Source organism: Mesoplodon bidens (assembly GCF_964165515.1).
Source record: "Mesoplodon bidens genome assembly, chromosome: 1".
NCBI lineage: Eukaryota > Metazoa > Chordata > Mammalia > Artiodactyla > Ziphiidae > Mesoplodon > Mesoplodon bidens.
Window position 1 is genome coordinate 74,917,463 of NC_138176.1, and position 16,895 is coordinate 74,934,357.

General features: G+C 40.9%; 1 protein-coding gene across 5 annotated transcripts in view; it reads right to left on the minus strand.

The window, feature by feature from the left end:
• PAPSS1 (3'-phosphoadenosine 5'-phosphosulfate synthase 1) overlaps positions 1-16,895 on the minus strand; it is a 108,870-nt gene that overhangs the window by 74,949 nt on the left and 17,026 nt on the right. For all 5 annotated transcript variants that reach the window (XM_081226611.1, XM_081226607.1, XM_081226609.1 and 2 more), the window contains 3 exons: positions 15,103-15,338; positions 8,434-8,572; positions 4,442-4,560 (listed from right to left, as the gene is read on the minus strand). In XM_081226611.1, the coding sequence (XP_081082737.1) occupies positions 4,442-4,560; positions 8,434-8,572; positions 15,103-15,306 (462 nt within the window). In that variant the 5' untranslated portion in view covers positions 15,307-15,338. The remainder of the gene's footprint in view (positions 1-4,441; positions 4,561-8,433; positions 8,573-15,102; positions 15,339-16,895) is intronic.

The following is a 16,895-nucleotide window of genomic DNA, read 5'->3' on the forward strand; positions in this document are numbered from 1 at the left end:
GAGGAAGGAACACTCACAAACACATTCTATGAGGCCACCATCACCCTGATACCAAAACCAGACAAAGATACTACAAAAAAAGAAAATTACAGACCAATATCACTGATGAATATAGATGCAAAAATCCTCAACAAAATATTAGCAAACAGAATCCAACAACACATTAAAAGGATCATACACCATGATCAAGTGGGATTTATCCCAGGGATGCAAGGATTCTTCAATATATGCAAATCAATCAATGTGATACACCATATTAACAAATTGAAGAATAAAAACCATATGATCATCTCAATAGATACAGAAAAAGCTTTTGACAAAATTCAACACCCTTTTATGATAAAAACTCTCCAGAAAGTGGGCATAGAGGGAAACTACCTCAACATAATAAAGGCCATATACAACAAACCCACAGCAAACATCATTCTCAATGGTGAGAAACTGAAAGCATTTCCTCTAAGATCAGGAACGAGACAAGGATGTCCACTCTCACCATTATTCAACATAGTTTTGGAAGTCCTAGCCACGGCAATCAGAGAAGAAAAAGAAAAAAAAGGAATAGAAATTGGAAAAGAAGAAGTAAAACTCTCACTGTTTGCAGATGACATGACACTATACATAGAGAATCCTAGAAATGCCACCAGAAAACTACTAGAGCTAATCAATGAATTTGGTAAACTTGCAGGATACAAAATTAATGCACAGAAATCTCTTGCATTCCTATACACTAATGATAAAAAATCTGAAAGAGAAATTATGGAAACACTTCCATTTACCACTGCAACAAAAAGAATAAAATACCTAGGAATAAACCTGCGTAGGGAGACAAAAGACCTGTATGCAGAAAACTATAAGACACTGATGAAAGAAATTAAAGATGATACCAACAGATGGAGAGATATACCATGTTCTTGGATTGGAAGAATCAATATTGTGAAAATGAATATATTACCCAAACCAATCTACAGATTCAATGCAAGCCCTATCAAATTACCAATGGCATTTTTTACAGAACTAGAACAAATCATCTTAAAATTTGTATGGAGACACAGAAGATCCCAACTAGCCAAAGCAGTCTTGAGGGAAAAAGACAGAGCTGGAGGAATCAGACTCCCTGACTTCAGACTATACTACAAAGCTACAGTAATCAAGACAATATGGTACTGGCACAAAAACAGAAAAAGAGATCAATGGAACAAGATAGAAAGCCCAGTGATAAACCCACACACCTATGGTCAACTAATCTATGACAAAGGAAGCAAAGATATACAATGGAGAAAAGACAGTCTCTTCAGTAAGTGGCGCTGGGAAATCTGGACAGCTACATGTAAAAGAATGAAATTAGAACACTCCCTAGTACCATACACAATAATAAACTCAAAATGGATTCGAGACCTAAATGTAAGGCTGGACACTATAAAACTCTTAGAGGAAAACATAGCAAGAACACTCTTTGACACAAATCACAGCAAGATTTTTTTTGATCCACCTCCTAGAGTAATGGAAATAAAAACAAAAATAAACAAATGGGACCTAAGGAAACTTCAAAGCATTTGCACAGCAAAACAAACCATAAAGAAGACAAAAAGACAACCCTCAGAATGGGAGAAAATATTTGCGAACGAATCAACGGACAAAGGATTAATCTCCAAAATATATAAACAGCTCATGCAGCTCAATATTAAAGAAACAAACAACCCAATCCAAAAATGGGCAGAAGACCTAAATAGACATTTTTCCAAAGAAGACATACAGATGGCCAAGAAGCACATGAAAAGCTGCTCAACCTCACTAATTATTAGAGAAATGCAAATCAAAACTACAGTGAGGGGCTTCCCTGGTGGTGCAGTGGTTGAGAGTCTGCCTGCTGATGCTGGGGACGCAGGTTCGTGCCCCAGTCCGGGAAGATCCCACATGCCGTGGAGCGGCTAGGCCCATGAGCCATGGCCACTGAGCCTGAGCGTCCAGAGCCTGTGCTCTGCAGTGGGAGAGGCCACAACAGTGAGTGGCCCACATACCACCAAAAAAAAAAAAAAAAAAAACTACAATGAGGTATCACCTCACACCAGTTAGAATGGGCATCATCAGAAAGTCTACCAACAACAAATGGTGGAGAGGGTGCAGAGAAAAGGGAACCCTCTTGCACTGTTGGTGGGAATGTAAATTGATACGGCCACTACGGAGAACAGTATGGAGGTTCCTTAAAAAACTAAAAATAGATTTACCATATGATCCAGCAATCCCACTAATGCCCAACGACAGATGAATGGATAAAGAAGTTGTGGTATATATATACAATGGAATATTACTCAGCCATAAAAAGGAACGAAATTGAGTCATTTGTTGAGACGTGGATAGATCTAGAGACTGTCATACACAGTGGAGGAAGTCAGAAAGAGAAAAACAAATATCATATATTAATGCATGTAGGTGGAACCTAGAAAAATGGTACAGATGAGCCGGTTTGTAGGGCAGTAGTTGAGACACAGATGTAGAGAACAAATGTATGGACACCAAGGGGGGAAAACTGCGTTGGGGTGGGGATGGTGGTGTGCTGAATTGGGCGATTGGGATTGACATGTATACACTGATGTGTATAAAATTGATGACTAATAAGAACCGGCAGTATAAAAAAACAAACAAAACAACTAACACTAAACTTTCATTGGGTTATTTGTATGGAAATATGTTAATATAAATGTTTCAGACATTACATGAAATTTCTAAAAATCTTATATGTTCTGGTATAATGTTATAAGTCATAATTCTAGTTATTACTTTAAAATGTATATTTCAGAAATAACTAAATTTGTCAATTGCATTATTATGAACTTTCCTCAAATCTTTAACCATGGTCATTTTTAAGTCTTTTGTCATTTACAGACAGTTCTGGGTGTACTCTGATGCTTTTGCAAAAATGTTCCTATAAAAGGGTTTCATCTTCAAGGAATTCATGGAAAAGACTCTGACAAGTACAGGTTTCTGGTAACTGACTGTACTGCTGAACTGAATGAATAAGCATTTTCAGAACTCTAATGAAAAACTGATGAACTCATAAAAGTGCTAACAAAAGATCAAGATGAAAAAAAAAATTAATTACATGGGACTGAGTGAACTGATGAGGATGATTATAATTTTTGTGACTTTCTGTTTGAATTAAAAAAAATCCCACAAGGACTCAGAGGCAAAAAATATACAAATCAATTTTCATTGCAAAGTAAAGGAGCTGTTACAGTGGAGGATTACTGGACTGAATGTCAATATTATGACATAGTATGAGTGTGTTTCATGTTTGGTAATTACAATCATTGTTACTTTTGTTGTGGTCATCCATTTACAATGCTTGGTGTCAGTCTATTTATCTCTTGTAAAAATAAAATACTGTGTGTGTGTGTATGTGTGTGTGAGAGAGAGAGAGAGAGAGAAAAATAATTAATTAACTAATTAATTTAAAAAAAAAGAATCAAACTGGGACTACTTTCTCACACCATATACAAAAATAAATTCAAAATGGGTTAAAGACTTAAATGTAAGACCTGAAACCATAAAACTTCTATAAGAAAACATAGGCACAGCTCATCCTGATGTTCCTAACACGGAAGTGGCTTTCATACTCTTCTGACCACGTTATGGAGCAGGTGAAGAAGGCTTTGCATGGAGGCAATTGTTACTGGCGTGTCATTGTATGGGGTGGTGCCCTTCCGGGGCCCATTTGCAGAAATGACTAGGAGTCTCCTGAGAAAGAATTTAAGCTGAAGATGGTACTGAAGTTGGAGTTCAAAGCCACCTCTCTGAGTTACTCATTTTTTCCCTGGGTATCTCCCATGGATCCATGAGATATATAAGTTAATAAACTTCCATTTAAAAAAAAAAAAAAGAAAACATAGGCAGTATGCTCTTTGGTCTTAATAGTGTTTTTTTTTTGGCTATGTCTCCTCAGGCAAGGGAAACAAATGTAAAAGTAAACAAATGGGACTACATCAAACTAAAAAGCTTTTGCACAGCAAAGGAAACTATCAACAAAACAAAAAGGCCACCTACTGAATGGGAGAAGATATTCACAAATGATATAGCTGGTAAGGGGTTTATATCCAAAATATACAAAGAACTCACACAACTAACATCAAAAAAACCAAACAGGGCTTCCCTGGTGGTGCAGTGGTTGAGAGTCTGCCTGCCGATGCAGGGCACATGGGTTCATGCCACGGTCCAGGAAAATCCCACATGCCGTGGAGTGGCTGGGCCCGTGAGCCATGGCCGCTGAGCCTGCGCATCCGGAGCCTGTGCTCCGCAATGGGAGAGGCCACAACAGTGAGAGGCCCGCGTACCGCAAAAAAGAAACAAATGTTACTCCATATTACCACCACCCTTTTTTGGAGGGGGAATGTTATGAGATGGATGTAATTATTCTCTGGGGATCCCCTCATGGACCTCTGCTTACCCGTTCCTGTAGAAGCTCCACAACCTGCTGGACACAGTCATTTACATCACAGGAGTCTGTTTTCAGCACCAATTCCGGGGCCTCTGGTTTTTCATATTCAGAATCAATCCCAGTGAAACCTATAAAAGGTAAAAGATAATAGAGGGAGTGGAAATTAAAACAGGTTTGTTTCCTCAGTGCAAGTCTCTGCTATGCTGAAGTTCATATTTATGCTGCCCCTTTTAAGTTACGGGGCTATAATATTGAAACTTCTTTCCTGGGAGAAGATTTCTAATTAAACTTTTGTTTCTTCTTTGAACACAAACAGTCGATCCTTCTTATTCGCAGTAGTTCTCTTCAATACGTTGCCACACACACAAAATTAGTGAATACTGAACCACTGCTTCTAGGAGAAATGTGGGTTTGGCTTCCTGTGAGCCTCTAGTCACCAAATTTTTATCAACCAATTAATATATTTGTTTTATGAGTATTTCTGTTTAAAGACACCTTATTCCATATATAGTGCTGATTCATTAACACTGAACTCATGGCCAACAGCACCAGAACTCATGTCTGAACAAAGCTTATCTAACACATGTATTTTCTCCACAAGGCAGGTCAGTCTTTCTGCACTTGGGAACACTGGACAGTACTTCAGCACTGTGCCGGGGGGCCATTTTAAACAGCAAAATCACCAACAAAAAGAAAAAAAAAAAAGCAAAACACATGGCACTAAACAGGCCACCAAAAGGACACTTCTTTACAGTATGAGAGCTGAAACACAAAAGCCTTGTTCAACTTCAGCTGGGAATGTATATTCTGGGTGACTAAAATTTTGCTGCTCTGTGTGTGTCTGCAAGTGACAGCCAAAGCACTGTGGGTATATGGATGTGGGGTAACAAATAAATTTTAGTGAGTAGGCACATTTGCAAATCTGGAATCTTCAAATAATGAAGATTGATGATATTTCTATCACCCTTCCTTTTTTCTGTTAAGTAAATGCCTACAGTGCCTGTGAAGAAAACAGAAATGAATACCAAGTAATCCAGAGCATCCAATTTCTCCACAGGAACACAGGATATAGTGCCTAAACCTTGGGCATAAAACCAAACTCGACAAGATTTTTTCTCCCTCAGCGCAAAAACCAACGCCAGGTCAATCTGTCCATTATATTCACCAGGATTATCTACAGCCGAATTGAAGCTCTGCAGGGTTCTTCTGCCATCACATTAAGTGTTCAGGCAAGACAGATTAACTACTATTAGCTTCAGCAGAACATAAGTAAGGAATCCTGTTGTATCACCAAAAATGTTCCACAATCAAATGTAACCAATTTAGATATTAACCACTATTTAGATTTTCCCTATCTGTATATGTGCTACCGTGTAACTGCCTAGAGGAGAAAGAACACATGATGTTAACCACAGAATAGGCTGGCTGAGCTGAAGATATGCTATTCCTATCTTTCATATTATTCCATACCTAAGTCATTCGAGATCTGTCTGCCTTGGAATGCCAAGTCATTCTTGGGTTAGGATGGTAAACATGAACTTAAAATCATTACTAAAAAGCTTTAAAATAAACACTACAAGTCTACAGCCCATCTATTTCATTTTTTTTCTATTTCATATTTTTAAGTCTCACATGAAGTCCTGAACCCAAGAAGAAATTTTTGCATTACCAATATTCCCAGCAGTATTAGTGGTGAGTCACAATAAAATGGGTGGGGAAAAGACAAACCTGGTTAAAACACTAGTTCTTAAGCTCTGATTCTCAAGTGTAGCTACACGCTGGAATCACTGGGTCCCACCCTTAAGAGATTCTGGTTTCAATGGTCTGGGGTACAGCCTTGGCACTAGATTGTTTAAGTCCCACCAGATAATGCTTATGTGCAGCAAAGCTTTGAGGATCACTGTGTTAGAAGACTTGGATTAACGTTTTAAAAGCCCAGGAAGTCTCTTCCTAGTTAATTTAGCCCATAAGTGATTTTACAGTAAATGTATACTGTGAGAAAAACGTTTATATTTAAGTAAATAATAACTACTTGAGCGTTACTCATGAAAATAATCTAGGTATTAGAGTAGCTGACACAGGCATATATTTACACTTTAGTAAATGCCATATAAAAGCCTGAAGTCTGCTGAATGTATGCAATCCCACCTGTCCCTGAAATGTTTACCATCAGGGCTCTGAAATAGCATTGGTAGGAAACTTTTTAAGCACCATTCTTATAATGAGTAAATGATTTTGAAAACTGTCCAGTCAGGAACTCTAGAACCATGGCAAACCTAAAATAAATAAATGTGTGTACACACATGCACACAGGTATACATTAACCTAAGAACATTTTATCAATGTCTATTCAAAGGAATTAAGAAACACCTGGTAAACAAGTAAAACATAGAAAACTGAACGAATACAAGCACATTCCCAGATACAGAATGCAAACTGTAAGTGACTCAAGGTATTTTGGATTCAGTCTTATTATTCATCTTTACATCCCCAGCACCAGATATAAACCCTGCAAATAGAAAGCATTGATCAAAGTGTTGAACATCCAATTTCCACTCCACCTTCTAATCCATTCGACAAGCATTTACTGTGTGTGTGTACCAAGTATTATGCTTTGGGCCATGCTCCGTGCTAAATTCTAAAAATACAGAAATGGTAAAGATGTTGTCCTGGCTCACAGGGTGCTTACTCCAGCTGAGCAAACAAATCTCCCTCCCTCTCTAATCCATCCTTGCAAAAACAACAAAACCAAGTACAGTTAAAACAAGTAAAAGATTCAGACTTCAGGATCCTGGACACACTGTTCTGCTTCTCTTTGCAAATCTCTATTACAAAAAACAGAAGTGCACACTGGCCGTCAACAGAGAGAGGGTGACCTAGAAATTAAATGGATAAACTGTTTTCCCTCCTGTTGTCATATATTATTCAGGTCAGGCAGCTTATTCTCACTGAGTCAAGAAAGTACAGGCTTAATGGGTGAAACCTGAGTCTCCATGATGGTAAGACTGGATACGAGCCCTGCCCAAGGAACCAGATTCACCACAGCCAGTGGAACTTGCCCCAACTGCTAATGGGCTCCCAGGTCCAAACAGAAGAGCCCAGAATAACAAGCATTTTCCTTCCTGTTCCACCTTTTCCTTTCTAGGGCCAGAAGCTGGTGCCAAAATCTACACTTCATAGAGCTCCTGGGAGTCTGAGGCTATCACACTCCCTGCTGGGAAGGCAAACAAAAGTTAGGGGCATGAATTGATCCCAAACAATGCTGAACCTATCTTTGATTTTTCTTATGCTGGCATGCCCTCTGTTACTGTTAATAATAATACCGGTAATAGACCAGGGCTAATGTCAAAGGATGTCTAAAAGATAAACAGAATGACTGGTATCAAGGGCGACAGCAGAACGGGTTCTAAATGTCTCTTTCTATGTCCAAATTTTCATCATAGTTGAAACTCTGGGAGCAGACCATAAAATCAAAAACACAAGCTGTATGTACTTTGATAAAAATCACAGATATGTTAATTTAATCTAATGCAACAATCATACATAGAATGAATTTCAGACCATTCCCGGTACTATGATATAAATAAGAGAGACATTTTCCTTGCTCTCAAGATGCTTATAATTCAGGCATTTTTCCCAGTAGCTATGGAATGCCCTACATTTTCACTGGAACAAAGAGAACAGAAGTGGCAGCAACTATCCAACTAATAGCCAATCTAATGCTAGGTACCTAATTATACCAAATAGGCTTCCCAAAGTCCCAATCCTCTAAAACTGCCTTGTGACTAGGAGTTCAACCTGATCGATGATACTGAGTGTACACAGTGCCAGGTACTACTGGTAGGCCTGAGAGATACAACAGTGTAACAAGACCTGCTTTCTCTTCTCAGGGAGCTCCAATTTGTTTGAAAACTTCCATCTCTTAGAATAGATTATCAGTCTCAGATATGGTAAGATGAAACATCTAAGGAAAGACAAACTCGGAAAAAAATATTACTTACCTTTAATTTCTCCAGCCCGTGCTTTTTTGTAGAGTCCTTTGACATCCCTCTGTTCACAAACATGCAGGGGAGCATCAACAAACACTTCAAAAAAAGGTAAACTTGCGCCCTCATGAATTTGTCTTGCATTGTTGCGATCCTTAGAAAAAAGGCACATACAGAAGCATAATAAAGAGTGCTCATATGAATCAAGGGTACTATATTAATGTCAAGGACAAGTAAAAGTGCTTTTCAGCTGTGTTAGTGGAAAATAGACAAAGTTTAATTTATATTTTGAAAATATAAACTGAAAAAAAATAAACCCAAGAAATTATTAGATTAACACACCCATTCTTCATTAAGGATTTTTTTAAATTTATTTATCTTTTTTAACATCTTTATTGGAGTATAATTGCTTTACAATGGTGTGTTAGTTTCTGCTTTACAACAAAGTGAATCAGTTATACATATACATATATCCCCATATCCCCTCCCTCTTGTGTCTCCCTCCCACCCTCCCTATCCCACCCCTCTAGGTGGTCACAAAGCACCGAGCTGATCTCCCTGTGCTATCTATTTTATGTTTGGTAGTGTATATATATCCATGCCACCCTCTCACTTTGTCACAGTTTACCCTTCCCCCTCCCCGTATCCTCAAAAGGCCTGCTATTCTAAAATCTGAGATATTGGGAAATTCCAGGAGGGAGAACAATGGATGCCCCATAAAAACTTTCATCTAAATTTTACGAGGAAGCTGAGCCAAAGCCCAGCTTAAATGCAGACGTCATCAGGCCTCTCTCTTAACAGGCTCAACCGCAGCCTGAGCCAGCGTGAAAGGAACTTCACAAGGGATCCATTCAGAACCCTGAGGCTAGTTTATTCACTTGCCAAATACAAAGCCCTGCAGCCACTACACATCTCTAGCATTCCCAAAACTTTACTTTTCTGCATGGCTCCTAACCCCCAACTCTGCTAATACCTTCACTGCTCGGCCTAAACTCTCTCTGGAACACTGCTTCCTTTGTAAGTGAAACTCTTCTTCTTTCTGGTCTTAACTGAAACCAAGTTCTCCCTTGAGGATTCGCTCATCTTCCTGTTCTCAAACGCAGGCTCCACATTCATATTCTATAGACAAGGCAGTGCCACCATTTTCAAAGCTAGCCCCTGCACCTTCCTCCATCCTATCCCCACATGGCTCATGTTATCATTTACCACCCTTCTTACGGCCCCTCAACCCATGCCTACTTCCACTCTTATCAGATGGCCACACTTCTAATTTCAAAAAGAAAATCCCCAGGGACTTCCCTGACCGTCCAGTGGTTAGGACTCCGTGTTTCCAATGCAGGGGGCGTGGGTTCAATCCCTGGTTGGGGAACTAAGATCCCACATGCCGTGCAGCATGGCCAGAAAAAAGAAAGAAAGAAAAGAAAAAGAAATCCCCAGACACGAACGCTCTCAATCTCCCCTCTGCCATATAATTTACCTATATCCCCCACCTTTATCTCCTTCCCTCCTGGCGCTCCTCCCTTCACGGATTCAAAATCCCCTACTCTGCAATGGAATACTATTCAGCCATAAAAAAAGAATGAGATTCTGCCATTTGTAGTAACACAGATGGGCTTGGAGGGCATTGTGCTAAGTGAAATAAGTTTGACAGAGAAAGACAAATACTGTATGATATCACCTGCATGTGGAATCTAAACAAATACAACAGGACTTCCCTGGTGGTGCAGTGGTTAAGAATCCGCCTGCCAATGCAGGGTACACAGGTTCAAGCCCTGGTCCGGGAAGATCCCACATGCCGTGGAGCAACTAAGCCCGTGCGCCACTACTACTGAGCCTGGGTTCTAGAGCCTGCGAGCCACAACTACTGAAGCCTGCCTGCCTAGAGCTCGTGCTCTGCAACAATAGAAGCCACTGCAATCAGAAGCCCGCACACGGCAACGAAGAGTAGCCCCTGTTCACCACAACTAGAGAAAGCCCGCGCGCAGCAATGAAGACCCAATGCAGCCAAAAATAATAAATATATAAAATAAATTTTTAAACAAACTAGTGGTTACCAGTAGGAGAGGGGGGAAGGGGCAACATAGGGGTGGGGAGTCAGAGGTACAAACTGTTAGGTGTAAGATAAGCTAAAGGATGTAGTGTACAACATGAGGAATAGAGCCAATATTTTGTAATAACTGTAAATGGAAAGTAACTTTTAAAAATTGTACATAAGAAAAAAAAAATCCCCTTCCTGCTAATGAACCTTGCTCAATCCATTATCACTGCTGCATCTGGAATTTTCAACCTCCTCCTTCTCCACTGGCAACAAACAAGTAAAAGTCACCCTCTTCCATTAAAAATCATACAAAAATTCCCTAAATCCTGGCACTTTCCAGGTCTTTCTGCCACATTTCATACTACTAACCCTGTGTACTGCAATCATGCTACTCCCCGGCCGTTCCTATGCATGCTCCCCTGCGGCACTGGGGTTGCCCACATTCTACCAGGAGCCCACTGCGCACACTGCACGGTCCCTGAGCACTTTTCTCAACTGCTTTCACAGTGTAAACTACAGCATATAAACCAACACTCAAGCCTGAACTCTGTCCTCTCCCGAAAGTAAACACACCTTTCCAACTTCCTCCAAAATACACCCACCTGGAGATCTCCCAGGTCCCTCAAACTTAACACGTACAAAACTGAACCCACTCTCTTTTCTCCCAAGCTTGCATTCCCACCTACACTGCCCACATCAAGGGATGACGACACTACTCACCCAGAATCCCCAGAGTTGTTCTGGTTTCTTCCCTTTGCCATCCCACCCCCTGCATTTTGTCACAAAGTCCTTCAGATTTTACCTCTACACATTACACTAACCCAGTCTGCACTTCTTCCCTAGCTCCTGGTTCAACCTCATTTTTCTTGCCTGGACAACACCCTTTTAATCAGTCTGCTGGCTTCCAGCTTTGACCTGCTCAAAGCCACACTCTACACTGTCCCCAGGATGACAGAGGATGCAAATTCAACCACGTCACTAAACTCTTCAGAGACTGCCCAGCACCATCAGGGTAAAACCCAAGCTTCTCAGTGTGACGCCTCAGGCCTTCTCCACCTGGCCCCACCATTCTCAGTCTTGCACCTGATGTTCTATTGATAATCAACACCTGCCTGGTCTACCAGGCTGTTTGGGCCTAATGACTTTGCCATCCCCCCCTGCCAAAAACACTCCACCTCTCTCCTCTGGCTACAGCAATGTGTCCCCTCAGGGCACAGCTCCATGCTAAGTCCTCCAGGAAGCCTACCCTCATGTCCAGGCTGACTGAGGCCTCACTTCCGCTGGGTTCTCAGAGTACCCACCATACACCTCTGTCACAGATCTCATCCCAATGTACTGAAATAATTTCAGTAGTTTTATAACCTTAGTATCTGGCAGAGTGATTAAGTCGTGATTCTACTATTCCAACTGTCCTTTTAAATGAAGGTGTTCCCCAAGTTTCCACCTGTGACTCGCTTCTCATTCTATATACTCTTTTGTACACTCAACTTCATCAAGGTTTCAACAATAAAGTTAATGATTCCCCAATTTTTTTTTTAATTTATTTTTGGCTGCACTGGGTCTTTGCTGCTGTGCGTGGGCTTTCTCTAGTTGTGGCGAGCAGGGGCTACTCTTCATTGCGGTGCGCGGGCTTGTCATTGTGGTGGCTTCTCCTGTTGCAGAGCATGGGCTCTAGGTGCACAGGCTTCAGCAGTTGTGGCACGTGGGCTCAGTAGTTGTGGCTTGCAGGCTCTAGAGCACAGGCTCAGTAGTTGTGGCGCATGGGCTTAGCTGCTCTGTGGCATGTGGGATCTTCCCCGACCAGGGCTCAAACCTGTGTCCTCTGCACTGGCAGGCGGATTCTTTAACCACTGCACCACCAAGGAAGCCCCTGATTCCCAAATCTTTATCTCAATTCTACACAACGTTCCTGAGCTCCAGAACCAATTTCCCAATGACCCAGTGGTCATCTTCACCTAGATACGCCACCAGCATTTCAAACCTAACCCAGCTAAAATCAAACAGTCATCTTCTCCCTTCCTACCCTATATTTTCTAACTCAATCATACCATCTTCTCTTCTGAAAGCACCATCCTTCATGTTCACCCCCAAATTCAGCAATCAACCCGGGCACCACATTCCACTAACGCTACAGGCTCAAGAGCCCTCAAATATGCCCCATCTTTTCTATTCCCATGGCCGATACCTGAATTCACTCCAAAAGCCTCCTGACTAGTCTCCTACCTCCAGACCCTTCCCATTCCAGGCCTTAAGGGTGACCTCACTAAAATACAAAGGCACCAGAGACACTATTCCCCAGTACAATCTCAAACTCTCTACCACCTGTGGGGCAAAGTCCCGAGCAGTCCAGAGTTCACCGTCAGACCTCTGCAAATCGCTCGAGCTTCATCTCCCCTCACGTTCATCCGGCAGAGCAGCCAAAACAAACTTCCTACAGTTCCCCAAAGACCTAAGTCCCTCACATTTCCATGCTTTTGCAAATCCTGTAGCATCTCCTCTCTGAAATAGTTTTCTCCTGCAAGAAAAATGACTCATTTTTCATGACGCATTTCAAGCAGCACTTCCTCTGTGAATCTTCCACAGCACCTTTATAGACATGTACCTAATCACTTGCCTCACGACCCTGCAACTGTTTGCATCTCTGTGCTCCCACCAGACTACCTACTGACTCTCCTCAAGGATAAGAACTATCAGGCTTATTTTTACAACCAAGATGCCCAAGGTTAGTGGTGACAGAGAAGAATACACATATCCTAAAATATATGATTTGGTCCAAATATTATCATGAATTTTGACATGACCTAAGCATAGTCCGAACCTCATTTTCATTCTTAGTGCTTTTGGGGGTGAGATCAAGAAAAGTGTTGCTCCATGTTATGGAAACAAGGGAGCCAAAAAAACAGATCAGCGTATCCTTTCAGATATCCAGGTCTCAGCTGCTCGCTCTCCAAATTAGGTGTTACTGACTTTCTCTTTTTCCAAGAGTTGCAAAGCTTCCCAGAAAGTGCAAGCAAATCACTGTTACTATATTACTATGAAAACTGTTTATATCCAAGAATTCAGGAACTCTAACAACTCTCATTCTCTCATACACTTCATTATTCAGGATACCTTAAACTGACATATTGACACCAATCCCAGTGTTTCAGGAAGATGAAAAGCAGCTAGTCCTCAAAGAACCTTTAGGACTCCTGCCATGAGTGAACCTGTGTGATTAACACTAAGTCTCACACTTATCTATAACCCTTACAGCTCAAATTTTGTTTCTGTTTTTAAAAAAAGTCTAAGTAACCATCCAGATTTATGATACAGTACTAGAACTGCACTAGTATTTACTACACTTACTATTTATTACACATCAGGCACTATGCTGAAAGCTGTGAGTGCATTATTTACCTAATCCTCAGAGCAACCCTACGAGGTAGGTATTACCTGAGCTTGGAAGGTTAAGGAAATCGGCCAAGGTCCTAACAGTAAATGGCAGAGGCGAGATTTCAGTCTCTTGCTTCTGGCTTCAAAGCCCCTGTTTTTAACTACTACTCTAACTCACCTGTTCTTTCATATCTGGGCTTCCTAAGGGGCTATGCTATCATTTAACAAACACTAAATATCTACTGTGTTCCAGGATCTGGGCTTGGCATCAAGATTATAAAGATAAATCAGATGTAGTCCCAGCCTTCAAAGAGCCAGTGGGGTTTAGAGACAGCAAAGCACAGTGGGCAAGAGCACAGGTTCCACTGACACTGTCTGGGTGCAAATCCTTGCTCTGCCATGTAGGGTGTGTGAGGTGGGGTGACTGACACCTCTGTTTCCTCACCTCCACCCTCCTCACTGGGTGATGAGAACTAAGTGAGCTAATTCACAAAAAAGCACTTTAAAACTGTTACCAGTACACAGTAAGTGTTCAATCAACGTTAGCTGCTATTATTATCATTATTATTATTATTACTGCTGCTATTAGCACCACCAACCAAAGAACTGGTATTTATAATAAAACAATGTGCTATGGTACAATAACAAGGGCACCAAAGACAGGTACCCAACAAAGCCTGAGAGACTTAGGAGGAAGAAATACCCAACCTGAGTCTCAAAGCATGAACCGGTGTCAACCGATGCTGAGGCGAGGCTAAGAGGAAGGAAAAGAGGGCCTTCGAGGCAGAGGGAAACAAAATTCTCGTGGTAGAAACAACGTGACTTTTTTCAGAGAAATACAAAGAAGTGAATTACTGCCCTATGGTCTCTAAAATAAGTAAGAGTGTGATGAAAGATGAAACTCAAGAATTGTGAGCAAAGAAGCCATGACAGGACACATGTTAAGAAACCTAAGGTTCTCCCTGGTGTTTGATACATGTTGAGTATTTATTATAGGATTTTTGAACTGAAAAGTCAAACTTGAAATAATTTGGCCATTGACTTGTTCAACAACTCTGGTTATACTTTTGAGGGGGGTGGTGGGTGTGTGGGTTATAGCAAGCTTTTCAAAAATGAATTTACTCAGGAAGTTGTGGCACAAAAATGTCATAGGTTAATTGTTTTAATTTGGATTTAGCCTCAAAGTACACGTCAGTGTTTAAATTATTTGCTTTGCCCGACACCATATTCTCAATATATGTAGTGAGAACAGCAATGGCGCAAAAGCCACATACCTGAGTATAAGGTGATATAAAACTTGTGATGCACACTAAGCCAGCATCTGCAAACAGCTTAGCAACTTCTGCGATGCGTCGAACATTCTCTTCTCTGTCTTCAGGACTAAAGCCAAGATTTTTATTGAGACCCTGACGAATGTTGTCACCATCCAAAGTGTAGCATGGAATACCATGGCACACCAAGTACTCCTCCAAAGCCATGCTTACTGTGGTCTTTCCTGCTCCCGATAAGCCTAGAAGTGAACAGTCCAAACAGATTCCATACATAAAGTTAGGAGAATAAGTAATAAAGAATTTTAACCACAGGCTTCATTATTCAGAGCAGTCTCTTAGCAACATTCTTGTCTAATATTTCTCTGTAAAATTTTACTACATCTTAGCTAGAAAAACATCTGTAGTTTAAATATAATAAGCATTTATCTTTCTAGTAACTTCTGTCTAACCCCGAAGGTATCCTAGGAATCACTGAGCTACAAAGGCTTAACCAATTTTAATATTACACATGGTCGGGTAGATATTCACTTTGTCCTCTTGTTACCACTATTCTAAAGCTGCATGCCAATTTTAAAAGAAAGTTATATGACCAAATTATTTCTGGTGAGGGAAGAAAAAGAAAGGACAAAAGTAAGTGAAATAAATATTAGAAAGTTACCTCTATATCCCAGGATCAACACCTCCCAAAGGCAACCATGATAAAAGTACCTGGGAATCCAATTTATAATATAATTAACCTTGAAAGAATATCCTCATTTCACCTTCCTCTACCAATGTTTAGTCACTAAGCGATGAGGAGTAAAGGAAAAGGAAAGAGTACATTTATGCACTAACACTTGCCACCTTGGTGAGTGTATCAGAATTCACAACTAAGATAGGTACTTCCCTGGTAGTCCAGTGGCTAAGACTCCGCACTCCCAATGCAGGGGGCCCAGGTTCAATCCCTGGTCAGGGAACTAGATCCCACATGCCACAACTAAGAGTTCGCATGCCGCAACTAAAGATCCCACATGCCACAACGAAGATCCTGCATGCCGCAACTAAGACCCAACGCATCCAAATATAGAAATACACAGATAGATATTTCAAAAAAAAAAATTAAGATAGTTATGAGACAAGAGATAAAACACTGAAACCTAATGTACTGATACTTTGACATGCTCGTATAGAAGGCTAAGTGAAAAATCAATTTTAAAAAGGATGATGTTAAGAGGATCAATATAGTGTTATATGGTTTCTACATTAAAAATGTATATTAACATGAGTACAGCAGGTAGTATTTTCCAAAGATTGACTGAAAGCTTGTTCACAATGTGACACTGCCACTGTCACACACAGAGTTAGAGTATTTCTCAGCCCTTGAATCTGGGCTGGACTTAGGAGTCGCCTGTAGCCAAAACAATATAGTGAAAATGATAAGCATGACTTCCAAGACTGGGTCAGAAAAGGCTATTCAGCTTCTCTTTGGATATTTAATTGGGGAGAAGCCAGCTGTTAAATGCTCTGAGACCACCGTACTAGAGAAATCAGAAGTAGGTGTTCCTGTCGATAGCCTTAGCCAGCTAAGCTCCCAGCTGACCAGCATCATCCACTGGGGAGTCACTGCAGACACCCAGCCAGTTGTGGCTTTAGATGACTGGAGCCCAAGCCAGCATGACTGCGACCAAGCAAGACCCGGGGGGAACCGCCCAGCAGAGCACTCCTGAATTCCTCACCCACAAAACAGTGAGCAAATTAAAATGGTTGTTTCACACCACTAGGTTTTGGGTAATTTGTTACATGGCAACAATGACTGA